The sequence below is a fragment of the Uloborus diversus genome, chromosome 4 (assembly GCF_026930045.1).
Source record: "Uloborus diversus isolate 005 chromosome 4, Udiv.v.3.1, whole genome shotgun sequence".
NCBI lineage: Eukaryota > Metazoa > Arthropoda > Arachnida > Araneae > Uloboridae > Uloborus > Uloborus diversus.
In genome coordinates this window covers 64,600,862-64,619,084 of record NC_072734.1, presented here as the reverse complement: position 1 = coordinate 64,619,084, position 18,223 = coordinate 64,600,862, and the positions used below count along the sequence as shown (strand labels likewise).

Here is an 18,223-nt window from a genome sequence, read left to right as displayed (position 1 = left end):
GGGGGTTCCGGGGGTCCTCCCCCGGAAATTTTTTAAAATTTGTAGTTTAAAAACGCCATTTTAGGCTTTCTTTGCTAATGTTAGGGGGAAAATTTACAGAGGTCTCGGTGAAAATTTCTAGAAATTGTAGCCTTAAAAACGCATTTATAGGTCATATTTATTGACTTTAGGGTCAGAGACTGTCCCAGATCGATTCTTTTGTTTAAAAAAAAATAGGTCAAAATCAATCCCCTGCTAATTCTCGAAATTGAAGTTTCAAAAACGGAATTTTAGACAAACTTTGAAGATTTTACAGGAAGGAAGGGGAGCTCTTCCCTCGAAAAATTTTGAAAATTATGGTCCTGAGAACTTTAGCAATATTTTGTATTCATGAGCCAGTCCACTTAAACTTTTTGTTAATGTAGTTGAAAAAACCTAATTGCTAATGATATAAAAGAAAGGCGGTATCGGGACCCTTGCCCGAATATTTACTGAAATTCAAGTCTTAAAAATGCGATTGTAAGGTCATATTTTGTAATATTAGGCTCGGTAATTTTTGAAATTCAAGCTACAAAAACACAATTTTAAGCGATTTTCGATCTGGAAACGAAATTTCAGATGCTCCATAATGCTTTCGGTGTTTGTGTGTATGGAGGGGTGTGTGTTCGGAGGAGCAGCATTTTGAATATTTTCTTTTTTTTAGACGAATTTAGGAAACGGGAGAAAAAGAAAGGAAATAGGACGGGGGTAGGGGGAATAGAGTTAGGTAGCTACTGAACATTTTAACTTCAGGCCCCGACAGAATTGGACCCCGCATTTGCTAAGGCTGGCTCTGTGCAGTCTCCGCTGCACGCACTATTTTGATTTCTTTTGTGTCTGTTGCATTTAATAAGAGTTTCAATTGAAAACATGGAAATTTAAAAAACTTTTGAGAATTTAATTCTGAGAATTTTGCGAGGCCCTATCGGCGCGAGGCCGTCGGCAGTCGCCGACGTTGCCGACGCCTAGCGCCGCCACTGCCAATAGTAATGGGTTCGTGATATTAATGATCTTAGATGAAGTAAATTAAATTTTTGCTTCAGTATATTTGACCTCGCTCAAGTGCCTTTTATGAAAAGTATGGGCATTAAAATAATTTACGAAGTTAAGAATAATTATTGTGTGATGTATTTTACATTATACATGTGTTGTATTGTAGATGAAATAGGGGAATGAACTAAGTATGTAAATTGAGTCCAATTGCCAGCAGAAGTACATATTTAAGCCGTTTCAGCTTTTGAACCCAGTAGAATGATTGATTAACCCATGCATACAAAATTAGAATGTCTGCTAATTTGAGCTTGGAACTTTAAGCCCATTAAAGTTTTACATTCAAAAGTTAAAATAGTTTTTGACAAAAATTAAAATTTTAGCCATCAAGCAATAATCAAAAAGTAAATTATCATACAGTAAGAAATGTGCACAGCTGTTATATTAAATAAAACATCAATTCAAACAGTTATGAGTAGTATAAGAGGGAGAATTCCTTTTGAGTTGCCACCCGCTCAGGGCCGCTAAGAGCAGAGTCCCTTTTCAGTTTGGTCACCAGGACTGCTCCCCCCGTAAAACTACCACTCAGATTTCGAGTCGGGCCTTCTCAAGGGAAAGGTGCCCAACTAGGCTGACATGGCCTCTAGCTGGGCCTGCACCCGCTGCAAGAATGGCAGTTGCAGAATGAAATTTAAATACCGTTCCAGAGGCAGAGATTAGGACCAAAAGGGGGGGGGGGGGCAAAAAAATGACAACTGAAAGCCATAGGACTTTTAGCAGCAGCAAAAAATTAAAAAAAAAGAGAGAGAAATACAAAATTGCTAGGGCTGGTTTTGAGAACAGATGAGAGGAAATTGATAAAAATCTAGCAATTTAACTAATGTTTTGTTTAAGATTTTGATGAACTTAGTGCACAATAACTTTCCACAAAGAAATACTTAGACATGAATTAGATTTACCCCATACTTTGAAGTATTTTAAGGTGCTACAAATGCTTGGTAATAATTTCATTGAATATGTATGGCTTGTTTTTAAGTAAAACAATTGATTTACTAATGTCTTAAACAATGAATACAAAAACTATAAATTACTGCTTGTGCTAAATAATGTTTTACAAACACATATACAAAGAAAAACAAATAATTATGTTTTGAAAATTGTGACACTTTTTTTTTTAAATTTTTTATAATGTTTAGTTTTGGTTTCTAAATTGAAAAAAAAAACCTAAAAAAGGAGGGGGGGTACCCCTTGCCCCCCCTACTTTTGTTCCCCGCCTATGTGTCTTACATATTGTTACTCAGTGTACGCTGCAAATGTTTGCCTTATATATTTCATTATATTTTGTTTTTCTGATTGAAGTTTTCAGAAAAGATATTTTTATGATAAAAGTTTGTTATAACTGACCTTTGGCTAAGACTTTTAGCATTTGGCTAATTTACTGGCTAACAGTTTGAAATCTCTAGCAAAGACTCTGAATATTGTGTACTGTTTTTTTCTTTCAAAGTCACTACTACCACACAGGTCTGATAACAATGTATCGTATTTTCTTGAACCTTATAATTATCCGTAACGGCATGTAATCTGCAGGTCCTAAAATCAGCCTGAAGAAAAAAAAATCGTATAATCTGCAGATAATATGATGCAAAAAAATGAAGTTTTGATATGTAATAACTTTTGAGGTATATTAAATATTAAAAAACAAAATAATCTAAACAATAAAGTTTTCTTCTCAAAATTGTCATTATAGTAAGCTAATTATTTGAAGACAAAGAGTCGAGAAAGGAGCAAACGGTCTAATCTTGTGCATATGAAGGCTTCTTCCTTTGCTGTATGTTGTTTATTTTACATAGCCTGAATCGCGTAAGGGGCCATGCATGAATTATGTAATAATGATTTTGGCAATTTTTGACCCCCTTCCCCCATGTAAGGGTACATAAGATTTTTCAAACCCCTTCGCCTTATTCTGTAAGATTCTGTTTCGATTTTCAAAATAATAAAATGTTGTTGGGAAAAGTATTAGTTAAACTAAAACTCGTTTGATGTAAATCAAAGATTTTTCTTTTTCAACATAATTCTAACTTTTTATTGCTGCCAATTACATATTTCCATTATATCATCAGATAAATATCCTAGTCTTTGGGATACCATTTCTCAGCTGTTAAAAGTAAGTTTTTTAATAATCTGAAGCATAAATCAGTTGAACAATCTACAAACCAATAACACGTTTATATTAATGATTGACAAGTTCTTCATTAATTTCAAAGAAAATAAATTATAACAGTTAAAACAAGATCAATTCAGATCATCTAGACTGAATGTTTTTTAATTTATGCATGATAATTAAAAAAAGAGCCATACATATAGTGCGATTTTTTAAAATTATATTTTACACTATTCATTCTTTGTAAAGCAAGTAAAAAACAGCTCATTCTAATAAGTTTTTTACTCTCGAGAGTCCAGACATAAATGAAATATAGTAATCCCTGCCAAACCACTTGACCACATGATTTCTAATATAAAATATCGACTTGGAAAATATTACGTAAGAATGGGTTTGACGCACCCTCTCCCCAAAGTAAGGTTATGTAGAGATTTTTCCAAACACCCCAGACCCCACTCACCCTCTGGACCTTTACATAATTAATGAACAGCCCCTAAGAACATTCAAGCTATGTCCAATCCTGCAGTAAATATTGAGGTTCAATGCGTCAATGTTGAGGGAAAAAAAAATTCACAGATAATACCGAGGCAGCGTATAATCCGCACCTCATTTTAATTTTACTTTTTTAACAGATAATCCACAGATTATATGCTGGAAAATATGATAATACTAATTAGTGGAAATGTATAAGTAAACGTTTTAATGTATTTTCATTTAATTGGTGTATGTTTCAATATATTTTTATTTAATGTGTGTTATAAATATTCATTTAATGAGTCTAAAAATGTATAGAGGTACACACCAAGGGTATTTTCCAGGGTGAATTCCTAAGTAAGGAAAAATTAAGTTAAGAGCTGTGAATAATTTTATTTGAAAAGATGATTTATTTTGCAGAAAAGCAGTGGTGGAACATGTTTTTGCACCAAATTACTGCTGGTGCATATATGTAAATAAAATCATGCAACTAACTGTAAAAAAATAAGTCAAGTTAAAATTTTTTAGACATTTTTTTCAATTTTTAATTTCAGAATTCAATAAGGCACAATTTATCACTGAACAAGTATTTTCGCAAAGTTCCTCGTCCAAAAGATGATCCTGGAAAGGTAATCATTTTTATTCCTTCATTTCTTTTATAAGCCATATCACAAGAATGTAGAAGCAGTCTCGTCAGGAATTGTATGCACTTGTATGCATTTCATTGTATGCACTTATATTAAACCAAAACAACCCTTGTTATATCTCTCATTCAGACATATTGCGCTCCTTTGTTGTTTCATAAAGTTAAAAAGTAAGGGCAGTCGGAAAGCATTGGATTAGTCTCGATAATTTTAATACAGTAGAATACTTTTATAACACCGACCTATACAAAGTAATTCCCTAAAAACTGTACAACTTTTCAGAAGTAAACAATAAGTTTTGCAGTTTAAAAAAAGCCTTCTTCTCAGCCATGCTAACATAAAAGTTGTTAGGTAAATTAAATTTTGAAGTAGTGTTTAATGTTTCTATCTTAATTCAAAGCTTTTAAATAAAAATAAATTTCATAGTAAAAAAAACTAAATTATTCTTGAAAACACGGTTTATCCCCAGTTTTGCGGACATTAAAAATTTACTGTCAATAATCAAATAAAAATATTGTAATGAAAATAAGTCAATATCTCAAAAGGTATGAACAGGGAAGGAAATTTGGTGTCTGCAGAAGTGGAGGACACTGAAAATACAGTATACAGTAGGCCAGGGGTCTCCAACCTTTTTCACTTGTGGGTCACATTGTACATTTTTGGAGATGAAGTGGGCCGGTCCGACAATATTTTTGCTCAGATGGTCTATTTAGCGCAAGCCCCCCCCGCCGCCCCCATACATCGCGAATATACATAGATTTTTTTTTTTAAATAAGTGCTCAGTGGTGATTTTTGAACATTTCTGCACTTGCTTCTAAGTTGCTATATTTCCTTATACATATTTATTGTTGGCTAAATTAAATTATATTTTAAGTGCCCGTAAATCTCTAATAATATAACGACAGGGAATCTTGTGAAATTTAGAATAGTACAAAAAACTGAGATAAAAGTATTCTTTACAGGGTTTGTACGGGTCATGGAAATCCTGGAAAGTCATGGAAAAAAATAACAGAATTTCAGACCTGGAAAAGGCATGGAAAATTGAAATTTTCATTGAAAGTCATGGAAATTTTATTTCAAGTCATGGAAAAATGTCCTGGACAAATAGAAAGGAGCAGTAGCTAAAGGAGCATTAGAAATCTTGAATGATTTAACAGTATAGCACATAACAAGCTATTAAAAGTGGAAAATTAAATGATCCAAAAATCAAGTCTGAATTTTGACATCTCATTGCATCCACTTCTGTCGCAGCCGCTTGCCATTTTTTGCGATTTGATTTTACTGCCTGGACCTCACTTATTTTGAATTTTCTGTTATTTTCAACATTTCTTATGTTTCATATTCTGTAGTAGAAAAATTTCACGTTCTTAGTTTTACCACGCCAAAAAAAAAAAAAAAAACAAAAAAACAATTCAATTGCATGCGAGTTTGATTCCATCACTCATAAGGACTTTATTATTAAATTTATCAGAGGTGTCTCATAATTTGTTGAATGTTTTAAAAAATAAGGATCTTAAATCAGGCGATAGAATACAGAAAAAAGAGGAATTCTAATGTTCTAAAACAGAAGCGCCCAACATATGGCACGCAAAACTAATCCATGCAACCCACTGCTACGTTCAATGTCAGGAATTAAACGTGTTCTGGAATTTCTGAACCTATTAGATATTTATATTTCATTTGAAAAGATGCAAATTTGTAAACAAAACAAATATACTTTTGAATCCAGGGGTCTGTCCAGGATTTTTCACAGGGTCCGTTTTTTGTGAAAAAATCAAATAATTTTGTGAAAAGTGAATTAATTTTGTGAAAAATCAAATAATTTCGCAAAAAAAAAAAAGTATTTTTTTTTTGTTAAAACAAAATGTTATAACTTAGAGAGGGCACAAACTGCATCATTTAAACTTAAAGTTGAGTGTTTTTCTCTTCTATGTTGTGAATATCATTCTGTGGTGTTTTTTTAGTATTTAGCGGGGAGGGGGGGGGGGGACGGCATCGCTGTCTCAGGTAGCAATATTTATCTACAATTCTACATTATCTTAAATTATACTAGAAATATTTCTGTACAGCATTTAAAATAACTATCAAAAAAAAAAAAAAAAAACAGACGAGGGGGGGGGGGGGGTTCAGCATTTAACTTTTTGACCCAAAACACTCTTAAAAAGCACAGAATTTCGTTTAAAACTTATAAATTATATGATTTTAACAAAAATAAAAAGAGATTTTATTTGTTTATCTCTTAACAAAGCGTACTAAACTTCAAAAATTCAAAAACTTGGATTCCCATAGCAGATGCAAAGAGATCGCTATTCTCGACAGTGAAGGCATCAAAAGTATAAAAAACGGCTTGTAAAAGAAATATTTTTGATAAAATTATTTTAAAATTGCATTTAGAGTCCTATGATAAACACATCATTAATATCTGTGGACACAGTTGAAGCAAAAAAAAAATAAAAATAAATAAATCATAGATTTAGCATTTTAATTTTTGACTCATAAAAGAAAACGGAATTTTGCTTAAACTTAAAATGAGTGTTCTAACAAAATAGATACTTTTCATTTATTTGCATCCTAATAATAAATCCTTAATTCAAGGTTTGTCCTTAATTCAAATTAGCTTGAAAAAAGAACAAAATATGATTATCATATTGGATGTTCAAAGATTGTATTTTTCAAAATGTAGACATCTAAAGAAAAAAAACGGCAAGTAAAAGAGTTTATTTAAAGTTAATCATCCTTGTTAACATCCTAAAATCAAACCCATATACGTAATTTTCTCCCAAAATAACAGTTAAACATCGCACAACACCATAAAAACGCAAATATTGTAAAATGAGAATATTTTCTAATCAAGTCATTATAAAGGTTTAACGCCAGATGCTAAATGGCGATAATTTTTAAGTTGGTAACCCTATCTGAAGTGATCATATTTTCCCCCCACCCTTACTATCCCGTTACAGTTCTAAGTTCAATTCCCTGATATATATTATTGTTATTGTTTATTAAATCAGGAGTAGGGAGAAAAGTGCTTACCAACGCTTTTTCAGAAAAGTTTCAACAACACCGCTGCTAATTAGCTGTGATAAAATAAACAAAATTATTTAAAACAAAACTTTTTTTCAGCTGTTAATTTCTTTCCCAGAAACGCATTATAGTATTTATTTGGCAGTAGCAAATTATCGCTTGCAGGAGCATCACAAGAGTGCCGATTTTTTTTTCAATGTGTTTGTGTAAGCATATCCCTCTAATTTGACTTTAAAAAAGGTTCCAAAAATTATCGGTTTAATATGCGTTATTTTGCTTTCAGATTTGCTCTTTCAATAAACAATTTGTGAAAGACCCGGTCTTGTTTATCAGAATTATGTGAAGGGTCCGTTTTGGTTGATCGGGATTTTGTGAAAGGTCCGTTTTGTTTTGATCGGGATTTTGTGAAAGGTCCGTTTTGTTTAATCGGGATTTTGTGAAAGGTCCGTTTTGTTTGATCGGGATTTTGTGAAAGGTCCGTTTTGTTTGATTGGGATTTTGTGAAAGGTCCGTTTTGGTTGATCGGATTTTTGTGAAGGGTCCGTTAACGGACCCAAATATCCTCTGGCCAGACCCCTGGAGTTAGAAGATTGATTCATTACTGAATGTTTTTTTCAAAAAAGATCTGGTTTAGAAACATAAAGAACTAAACTATGCGGCTCTACTTTAAAGAACCAAAATACTGTCAAGTTATGTGGAGGATTAAATGCACTGTTGACACTAAAAGGTAACTTTTGAAGCACATTTTTTTAACTTAGTGATGACTTATTCAACCTTTGTCCCATTCAATATCATTCTGCCTGTTTTTCAAAAAAAAAAAAAAAAATCAAACATTTAAGCATTATCATATTTGCTTCACTGCATTTTTACTTTATTTAAATTTGTATGATGAAGACAAATAAGAGTAGTTTAGTTTTTTAAGTGTGCACTTATATTATTTCCATTACAAGTAAGTGCTTCAATGAGACTGTGGCATTCATATAGACGTTTTGCTAAAGCTCATTTCCAAATATTACCAAGTTTGAGATTAAATGGTGCTATTCTCTTCGTGTAACGAGGTCATGAAAATTTTCATTGAAATCATGAAAAAGTCTTGGAAAAGTCATGGAATTTTTTCATCCATATAGAGTATGAACCCTGTCTTTATCACAAAATCAAGTGAAGTTAACAAAAAAAAAATAAATAAGGCTAACGAGTGAGTGTTTCAAGACAAAATTATTGCAATGTAATACAAATTTATTTTGTTGAATTAATGAAAATTAAAAACTTGGAAATAAATGAGAACTCAAGACGTGTACAGCTTTTAAAATATTTTAAAAAGTTAAAAATTAATGAGAAGATTGCATTTGTTTACCGCTTAGAATTTCAGTCTATTTCAGGGACAAACTTCGTAGCTCGGATCATTAAGAGGGATTTTAAATGTTTGTCTGATAAAAAAGATCTATACTTAGATTTAGTATACTTTAATTTTGAAAATGTTTGTTGACATTTGTAAGTGGGTACAAAAAGAGAAAACATAGCTCTAGCATGATTTTTTCAGTTCTTAAAACCTTTTTCTGGTAGAGAACTGTAAAATGGAAGTAGGTTACCTTTCTTGTGGCATTCTTACATAGCTTTCTTGAGTAAGTTATTAGTTGCTATCTCGATGATTTCCAGTTGCATATCAGAAGGCACCTTGTCAATATCACACTTAAAATGGTTTTGAAAGGATTGAATTTCTTCAAAGCGGGTTTCAAATTCATGCCGTAGCCGAGACATGACTTCCAAAACGTAATCCTTGGGAAAGGTAGCAGTGCGTAGTGAACTTAAGTTCTTACATGTTTCAAAATAATCAAATTTTATAGATCCTAAATGCTTTTCGAAAAGTATGAGTTTTTGTCTGAAAGCTTTGACATGGTAGTACATGTCACAAACTGAAGTGTTTTCACCTTGAAATTTCAAATTCAGAAAATTAATATGTGTCGTGATATCGAATACGTAAGAGAGTTTTCATACAAATACACTGTCAGAAAGTTAAGGTACAGGACGACGCTGTTCAGTCATACGAGTAAAAATGTTAATCGCTTCTTGAAGTAAAAAAAAAAAACACCCACAATAATTGCCTCTGCTCAACCTGCAAACTTCACAACAGTACGAAACATGTGGGTAAAGGCTGTCAATTTCAGCAAGTAATTTTTTTAATTGACGGTGTTTGAGGGAACTTGATCTAGTGAAGTTAACTGTTTTGACAGCTACGTTCATTACTTCAGCTACTTTCAAGTGTTTCCCACACAAGGCTTGTTGATGGATAATGCAGTGAAAAACATGGGTTGAACACCTCCAACTGTTTTTATGAAGTTTCAAATGTTTCCAACTACTCCGAGTTTGGGACCACACATATTTTTTTCCCACCGTCTGTAGTAACACCTTTCAGGTGTTTAAAATGAAGCCCAAGGTTAGAAATGGTTTCACGAATTTTTCCAGAAATTTTGACCCCTGTCACATTATTCTGCAGGGGACTTCCAGGAGAATGGTGTGGAGAAAAGAGTTCTCGGAAAGAGCAAAAAGAGAGATGGGTGCTGCACTCGTAGTTAATGGTAAAAAATGATTAAAATAAATGGTAAAAAGATTTTAAAAAATTATTATAAATTAAAAATAATGTCTCAATTATATTTCTAACGGAACTGTCTCTGTTCCAAAAGAGGAAAAAAGTTTGTAAGCTTCTCGCGGACCGGATCCGGCCCGTTGGCTGTAGGTTGGAGAGCCCTGAAGTAGACGCTCATTTTACGCTGGGGTTACGTTCCATAGAAATGCCGCTTAAATCGAACTACGTAAATTGAGATCCAAAACTAGTGCTAAAATAGGGTTTGGTTCCGTAGATAACAAAATATTTCATTCTAGTGATGACTTTTATGCACTTCATGTATGAAGAAAACATAAATTAATTTTGTGTCCTGTTTGTAAAGAGGAACTGGTGTATGATAGTCTTTTGGCAGTCATTAAGAATTTTCATGATAGAATATTCCTTCACTAACAAATCAGAAAGATCATTTCTATTGTCTAGGAATGGCTCAAAATTTTCAATGTGAACATTTTTGGTTGTGTGTCACTGCCGTCGGTATCCTAGTTGGTTTTGTTGTCCTTTGTCACTCTTAAAAGCTCTTCTTCTACTGAATTCTGAACTGTGTGAGTATAATAACTTTACTTCTGGAAAGAGCTCTGGAACCAATTGCATAAAATGTCTCCAGTGGCTCAAGCTCGATTATTAGCTCGATCATTCGCAAGGTTCAACTTTGTTCCCAAGGTGTGTTTTTATAAGTCTTCTACTACTATAAATACATTTTATTTTAATAATGACATCAAAACCTGTTTTTGACATGATACATCAAAAATTAATTGAACACTCGAAACCTGTCAAAAATTCAAATGCTGATATTGGCAATTTGGAGTCCATTTCGACCATTTTTGGAAAATGTCTGTCTGTGTGTGTGTCCATATGTCTATGACTAGTTTCTTTGTGGCCGTTCTGCAGCAAAAACTACTACATGAAATCGAACGAAATGTGGTACACATGTGTGAACTTGTGCCCATTGATTTTTGGCTCGAATTCCTCCAAGGGGAGTGGAGCAATGGGAGGTTTCTTGAGTTATGCGTGCCTGCTATTGCCCAGGAAGTAACTGGTAGAATCAAACAAAATTTGGTCCATATGTTGCTCCTAACAGGTACAGGTGCTGATTCAATTTTTTTGTCAGTAGCTCAAACGGAGGTTGAGCTATAGAACATTTTTGTTGTCAATTGTGACTGCTGTATCAAGAAATAATCAGGGTTGTTTGGTTTAAACCATGGTTTTAACCATAGTTTAAACCAATTGGTCTTTTTAAAAAATGTTTTTTTTTTTTTTTTTCAAAAAAAAGCCAAAAAAAAAAAAAAAAAAAAGAAAAGAAATCCATTTTACAGGTTTACATTGATTTCCCCACACATATTGAAAAATGTAAAATTCCACTTATGCTAAGTTCCTAGCTAAGTTGCAGAGATAAATACTAAAATTGCAAAGTTGCTTCTTCAAAATGTATTACAAGCTTTAATCGAAAAAAAATATTAATATATTTTTTATTTCATATATGTGCCATAAAACAGATTTCAGTCAACTTCCATCATTATGCTTAATTTGCATGATTAGTTAAGATTTACTAAGGATTGAATCTTTTATTGTAGATGCAATCCATTATATTGCTCACTCCTGTTGCAGGGGTGTGACATTTTTGCCCATTTATTTACTTTCCTGGAATTTTAACTTTGACTTGTAAGGTAATCAACAGTCTAACTTAATTGTTTGCACCTAAAAATTAAGATTTGTTCTGCAGGTGAACACAAATAATATTTTTTGAATCAAATTAAAAAAAAAAGTTTATACTTCATATTCTGATACATAATAGTTCCTTATATTATAATGTAGGAAGATTAAAAGATAAATTTTTAAATTCCCAGAACAAAATGCAAATGTATGTGTAAAAATTGATTGAAAAATATATAAATCTTCACATATAAACTACACTCTCCATTGGTGTTTATTTTTTTTTTGGATTCTGTGTGCTCAAAAGATTTTGATTGGCTATACACCTATGCTGCTTTATGACTATTGGGTGCAGATAATTCTTAGTTCCCCCCCCCCCTCTTTTGTTCATTGGAATTGGGAGTTTGGTATTTGCTTTGCCTTAGCTAACCTGTGCAGTTTACAAGAGTTACTTACTCATATTGTTTTAAAAAGAATGTCTAATTCTTGTAGAAAAAAAGACCTAATCTGGCTTTCATTTGATGAAATCAAAAATGAAACCAGTATTTCGTATCATAAAGGGTCTATATATACATGCATACTAATATGTTAATCAAGTCAAACATTTCAATCAATATTTCCCCACAGAAAGCTATTTTAATTATTTAATTTAGTTACAAGATTTTGTTGTGATCTCTTTATATAATCAAGAAATTAGGTATAATGTGACTATTGAATAACTGTTAATTACATGGAACCTTAATTACCTTCCGAAAATTAATTGTTTTTCTCGCAAATAGTATTTAAACCAAAAAAACCCGGTTTAAACCAAAAAAACCTGGTTTAAACCAGGTTTAGGTTTTTTTTACCAACATAACGTTTTTTTTTACCAACCCTGGAAATAATGAACAGAAGCAAACAAAAATTTAACAAAAAGTAACCCTTAGAGGGTATAAGAGCTGATTCTATTTCGCGTCAATAGCTGAAAAGGGGATGGCGCAATCGAACATTCTTTTTTTCCATTGTGAGTGCCATATCGCAAGAAGTAATGTTACGTTCTGGATGAAATTTGGAGTATATGTGAATTCATATGTAAACAGGCGTTAGTTCAATTTTGGCGCCAATCTCTCCATGGGGAGTTGATTTTTTTTTCTTTGTGTGAATAAAAATTGCTTTATAAATGCAATAATAAGAAAGAGAAATCGTAATAGACTGTCGTCTGCTTATTTTGCGTGATATTAATTGTTGGAAAATGATCAGAAAATCGCGATGATTTAAACTTTTTAACTGTTGCCATCTTGTGTTTGCTAACAAATAAATTTTTAATTTTTTTAAGCAAGGCTTTTAAAATTTTCAATTTTCATTCTTTGCTTTGCTTTTGAAATAAATCGGGAATTGGGATGGTCGTCAAGTTTTGGCGTGTGTAATTTTGTTTTTGTTGGGAATATTGCTTCTTTGTCAAGCATGGGGAGGGATCAGAATTATAAGATATAGAAGAAAGTTTCGTGATGGCCACAACATACTAGTTAATGTTGATGTTTGTTTTTATTTTAGATTATTATGTTTTACATTTTATCTGTGTATTATTATTACTAGTGTTAGCCCAGTGGTCGAAATTCAACATATATGGCGTCTACATACTAGTGAATGGGTCTCCTTTTTTTTTTTTATCATGAAGTAACAGCATTAGTAGTTTGTTTAGCTTGAAACTTCAATTGAAATAAGAATTTTTTCTTAAGGTTTGCAAATAATTTTTGTTAATGAGTTTTGTTTGCTAAATAATAAACTTAAAAGCAGTAGCATGTTTTTTAAAACAACTGTATGAAAAAGTTTTTCTCCTGCTTGACATAACAATTTCTTAATTAGACTCCTAAGGACACTTACTAGGGTGTTCAGAGTACAGAGAGGTGTCAGCCTATGTTAAGTCTATGGAGTTTTGCAGAGACCGTCAAAATGTGTTCAGAATAGGGGTGTTCAGGGGTGCCCAATGACTTATTATTGTATTTGAACTTTTAAGAAGAAGATATTAATGTCTTGGTGATTTGCTAGTGGATAAAAATAACATGACTATTATTGTTTTTGAAACATAGACCTCTAACAGCTGAAGCATTTTGCTTAAGCATAAAACCATAATCAGGTGATTGACTAATTATGTATTGAAAAGAAATAAGTGAATAAATAATGAAAGAAAAATAACAGTAATTGAAGTTTCTTAAATTATTAAAAACTTGTTTAAAAAATACTTAGTATTTAAATGAAGTATTTTGTTGCAATGATATCTTTTACTCATTACAATTTAATAGAATAATTTTGATTACAATTTTTACATATAAAAAACTAATTTTGTTTCTCGTTTGTTCTTTTGAAAAGAAAAGGAAAATACAAAAAACTTGATTTCTTTCTGTAGGGTTCATACTGGGCAATAGATCATGCACCATCAGATGCCGATGATTGCCGTAGAAGAAAGTGTAGACAACGAGAAAAGGTACTTGTACCATTTAAAAAACCTGTTAATATTTTAAATAAGTTTTTAAACTATTTGTTTAAACTATTAGTTTTTGAATTTATTTTAATAGTTTTCAGACTGATTTTAATTTTGTTGTTATACTAACTTTATGTGCCTTCTCATTGTTGTTGCTTTTTTTTTTGGTCACTGATTGTCATTTTTGTTTCAATAGGTATTTCCGTATAGTCCAGATAGCAGCTCAAACACCAGTTTACCAAGTCCAGTTCATTGCCATCAAATGGCGCCAGTTTGTTCCCAACCTAGTCATCAAATGACAGTTTGTATTTTTCTTTTTGCTTTCCAGCATCCTAGCATAGTTTTTTATCATTTTATTAATGTGCTAGTTTCTAAATGCAAAATTCTTTGTTCAACTGTTCCAAAAGTTTAAGAGATTTAATGTAGAGAGTAATTTTTGAAATATAGTAATTACTGAAAAAACATAATTTTAACATGATGTAACTCATTATATTTTAACATAATATAGAATGTAAATTTCCATGTTTTTAAAAAACATTATTGTGCAGTGCAATGCTGTTACAACGAATACCGACACAACAAAATATCCGTTACAACAAACAGAACATCCGGCCCCATTTTAAATCCTATTTAGATAAGGTATAAAAAATCTCATTTTAACGAAGTCTTTTTTTTTAATTTGTTACAACAAAATGTTTTTTTCAACTTCAGTTAGAATATTTTTTCTTAGCACTGTTTTCAGAAAATAAAAAACGACGTTCACAAGTCATAATGTGAAAGCTCAGTTTGTATTTTTGGAACAGAGTCATTCAAGGTAGAAATCCATTTATGATGAAATTCAAGTTGATGTATAGCAACAAACGCCACTGTCTAGCCAGGCACAGTCGATTTCTGCACACTAAATGTAAAGCACCTTGCAAATTCGAAAGGGGGTCAGCAAGTTTTCAACTTTTCTTGTGGTTTAAGTGCCATTCACAAATAAGAATCTTTTATAATGTCCACTGGGACCAAAACTCTTGTACAAAATAGCGCTTTTTTGTGAAGCTGAGCAATGAATAAAAGTTCAGTGCTCAATATTTTTCTCTTTGTTTTTTCAGAATAAATAATGTGTTTACTTATATTTTAGATTGTTAGTAATGGTAGACGTTGCAGATATAGCTATATTAGACTGCATATTTGCAAAATTAACTCTTTTATAAAAATAAGGAAAGTTTTAAGAAAGTTTTAATACAACGAATATTCTGTTACAACGAATTTTTTTTCCGGTCGCTCAGAGTTTGTTGTAACGGAATTTCACTCTGTACTTATGTGTTTGTACTCCCTCTTTTACCATTCTCATTCTGTTTGGTTTGTGTTCTATAAAGGTTCACCTTAATGCAGAAAGAACAAGTATGTCCAATTCTCACCCAGCATTTCATGACATGGGTAAGTTTTGCTTTTATCACCAGTTAGACTTTCTAATGATGACAAAATCACAGTCTAGTGAATTTTTGCTACCCTACATCAGAAAAAAGGGGGGGGGGGGGGTATTCTTTTTGGCTTTATTTGATGCACCCAACTTAAAAGTTGCAAATGTATTATACATAAAATTTTCCCTAATCACATATGCAGGGCTGCCACTGGCAACTAAACGAACAACTAAAGCTACTATTTTAAAGCAAATATGGTGATTATTTTTGTTAAAAAAAGACCAAATATGATTATTTTGCATTAAATTGCAAAAACAAATGGTGACTACTGATAAAACAACTAAACTATGCAAAAACTCTCTTCCCTTTCCTTTTCCTAGAGAAGTAAAATTTAAAATTCACTCATAAGTCAGGGTGGCGACAGATCAGGGAAATCAGGGAGATCAGGGAACAGTCAGGGAACTTTATTAATCAGGGAAAAGTCAGGGAAATATCAGGGAATTTTGAAAAAATAACAAAAAATCAGGGAAAATTTATTTTATGAAGATTTTTTTTTTTTTTTTTTTTGCTTTACAAAATTAAGTACTCTAATTTCCCTTCGCATTTTCGGCCAATGATCTGTTAAAAAAAAAAAAAATAAAATTAATGAGGTGTGATTATACACTGCCGCATATTTGTGCATCTTTTTTCCTCAACGTCAAAGTATTGAATCTTACTTATTAACCAAAGGATGAACTTCCTAAGATTGCTTCTGTGTCTGTTAGGTTGTTTATTTTACCTAGCTTGAAATTTCCTTTTACGCTTTCAATGCTACGTAAAATAAACAACCATACAGGCAAAGAGGAAGCCTTCATTAATGCCTTAGCTTCTTTGCCTTTATTCCGTTGTCTTGAAGTGATTAGCGTACTGTAATCACGATCTTAAGAAGAAATCTTTGGTTTTTGAATTAATACTATAAAAGCTTAAAAGTTATCACTTCTTTGCATTTTCAATTTAATTGCTAAAACTGAACTTTCAATAAAAAAAAACTTTGTTTTTTGCCGTTATACTATTTGTTGCCACCGCAGATTATAAAGGTTTTCTTTTCTTCAGACTTAAGTGATTCTTTAATTTTATAACCAAGTTGTATTCTTTTAGATGTTTTAAAATTAACTAATTGCTTTTTTTTTCTTTTTTTTTCTTGCATTTCAAAGTTTTTTGTTACAAAAGCAATCTAAGATTTTTTTTTCATTACATACTGAAATGATTTTAAATAGAGTTAACTTGTGTACTTAAGAAATTTTTTTTATATTGTTAAAATGCTGTATTCATTCATTAAAACCTATGTTTTTGATTAGAGAAAAGCTTCCTATGAATGGATGTCAAATGGTTTCATCTGTTTTGCATAAATATTCTATTCTTTCACTATTACTTGTTATTCTTGCAACAATTATTATACTGTTTGAAAATTTAGTTCAAAATGACTTTAATTACTTTTTAGTTCTATCTTAAATACACATATGTTTTTAAGAGTAATTTTAATAGTTTCTTAAAATTCTCATGCTAAGTGGTTTCTGGAAGTGAAGTATTTTTTTTTTTTAAATTTTCTATAATCTTTCCATTGTAGAAAAATTTAATGTACTGTTTTGTAGGTCCCCCCCCCCCCCCCAAAGATTGACTTGATATATTTTTTTAACCATTTTATTTTAAAAAAAAGTAACATCTTTTGAAAATATATCTTTAGTTCAACAACTTTACACAGCTTAAAACGTTAAAAATACTGCATTTTATACAGATATACAATGGATTTCAAGTAGAGAAAGAAAGAAAACCATTATCATTGGTAACGTAAATCAGGGAAATTTGGTGAACTTAATCAGGGAAATCAGGGAAAAGTCAGGGAACTTTTTTTCACAGTTCCTGTCGCCACCCTGTAAGTTTACCTCATACTTTTTTGGGGAAAATGGCAAACATTTTACCATATTTATTTTTTGAAAGTAAGCATTTTTAAAAATAAGAAAACAGTTTAAAAACACATTCACGATCAGAAATATTCCCTTTTGGAAGAAAAGCTTTGTTTTTACGATCGCTATTTATGTAAAAAGCTAGCTTTTGCAAGGCAATTTTTGCAAAAAGTTAGTTTCCACTACTACTATATTTATTAACTGTTGTTCCCATTCTGAATGAATGTCAGTAAAATTTTGCTTCTTGACTTCTTAAAGCATTTATAATTCATTGAATTAAAAAAAAAAATCAGCCCTAATTTTCAAGCGATCGGAAATATTGCTACTGTTTCTATTTATTTTTCTGCAGTCAGTCTTTTAATGTTATTTTTAATTGACAGTTGGATATTAAGAAATTATAATAGAATGTGTCAGTATTTGTTTCTTTAAGTGTTCCTTTAACCCGTTCAGGACGAGCGATGCAAATATGCTCTTCAGATCCGAACAACGCTTTTGCATTACAGCAAATGCTACTCAGTGGGACGACTGACGCTCATTTGAGTCGTCCTTCTGAAACGAAATATTGACTATCAGATGGCGTTACCTATCTATGTTCCATTCAAATGATTACTCTTGCACATAAGTACAAGGTTAGCATAAAAGAAAATCCTGGTTTAAAAAATTTATATCTTATAAACTATTACACTTACCACTATAAAAGATACATAAAAACAAATATAAACTGTGAAAGTTTTTTTGAACGTACGTAACTACTTAAATGGGCATGTTCCGCAGTAGTGCAGCCAGAAATTTCTTCTGGAGGTTTTTTTTTATTTTTGGTTACAAC

At 31.6% G+C, this 18,223-nt stretch overlaps 1 protein-coding gene across 1 annotated transcript in view; it reads left to right on the top strand.

Moving 5' to 3' along the window:
- LOC129219809 (forkhead box protein J2-like) overlaps positions 1-18,223 on the top strand; it is a 35,595-nt gene that overhangs the window by 745 nt on the left and 16,627 nt on the right. Inside the window, exons 2-5 of the mRNA XM_054854114.1 lie at positions 4,198-4,272; positions 13,971-14,048; positions 14,242-14,346; positions 15,410-15,470. Coding sequence (XP_054710089.1) covers positions 4,198-4,272; positions 13,971-14,048; positions 14,242-14,346; positions 15,410-15,470 — 319 coding nt within the window. The remainder of the gene's footprint in view (positions 1-4,197; positions 4,273-13,970; positions 14,049-14,241; positions 14,347-15,409; positions 15,471-18,223) is intronic.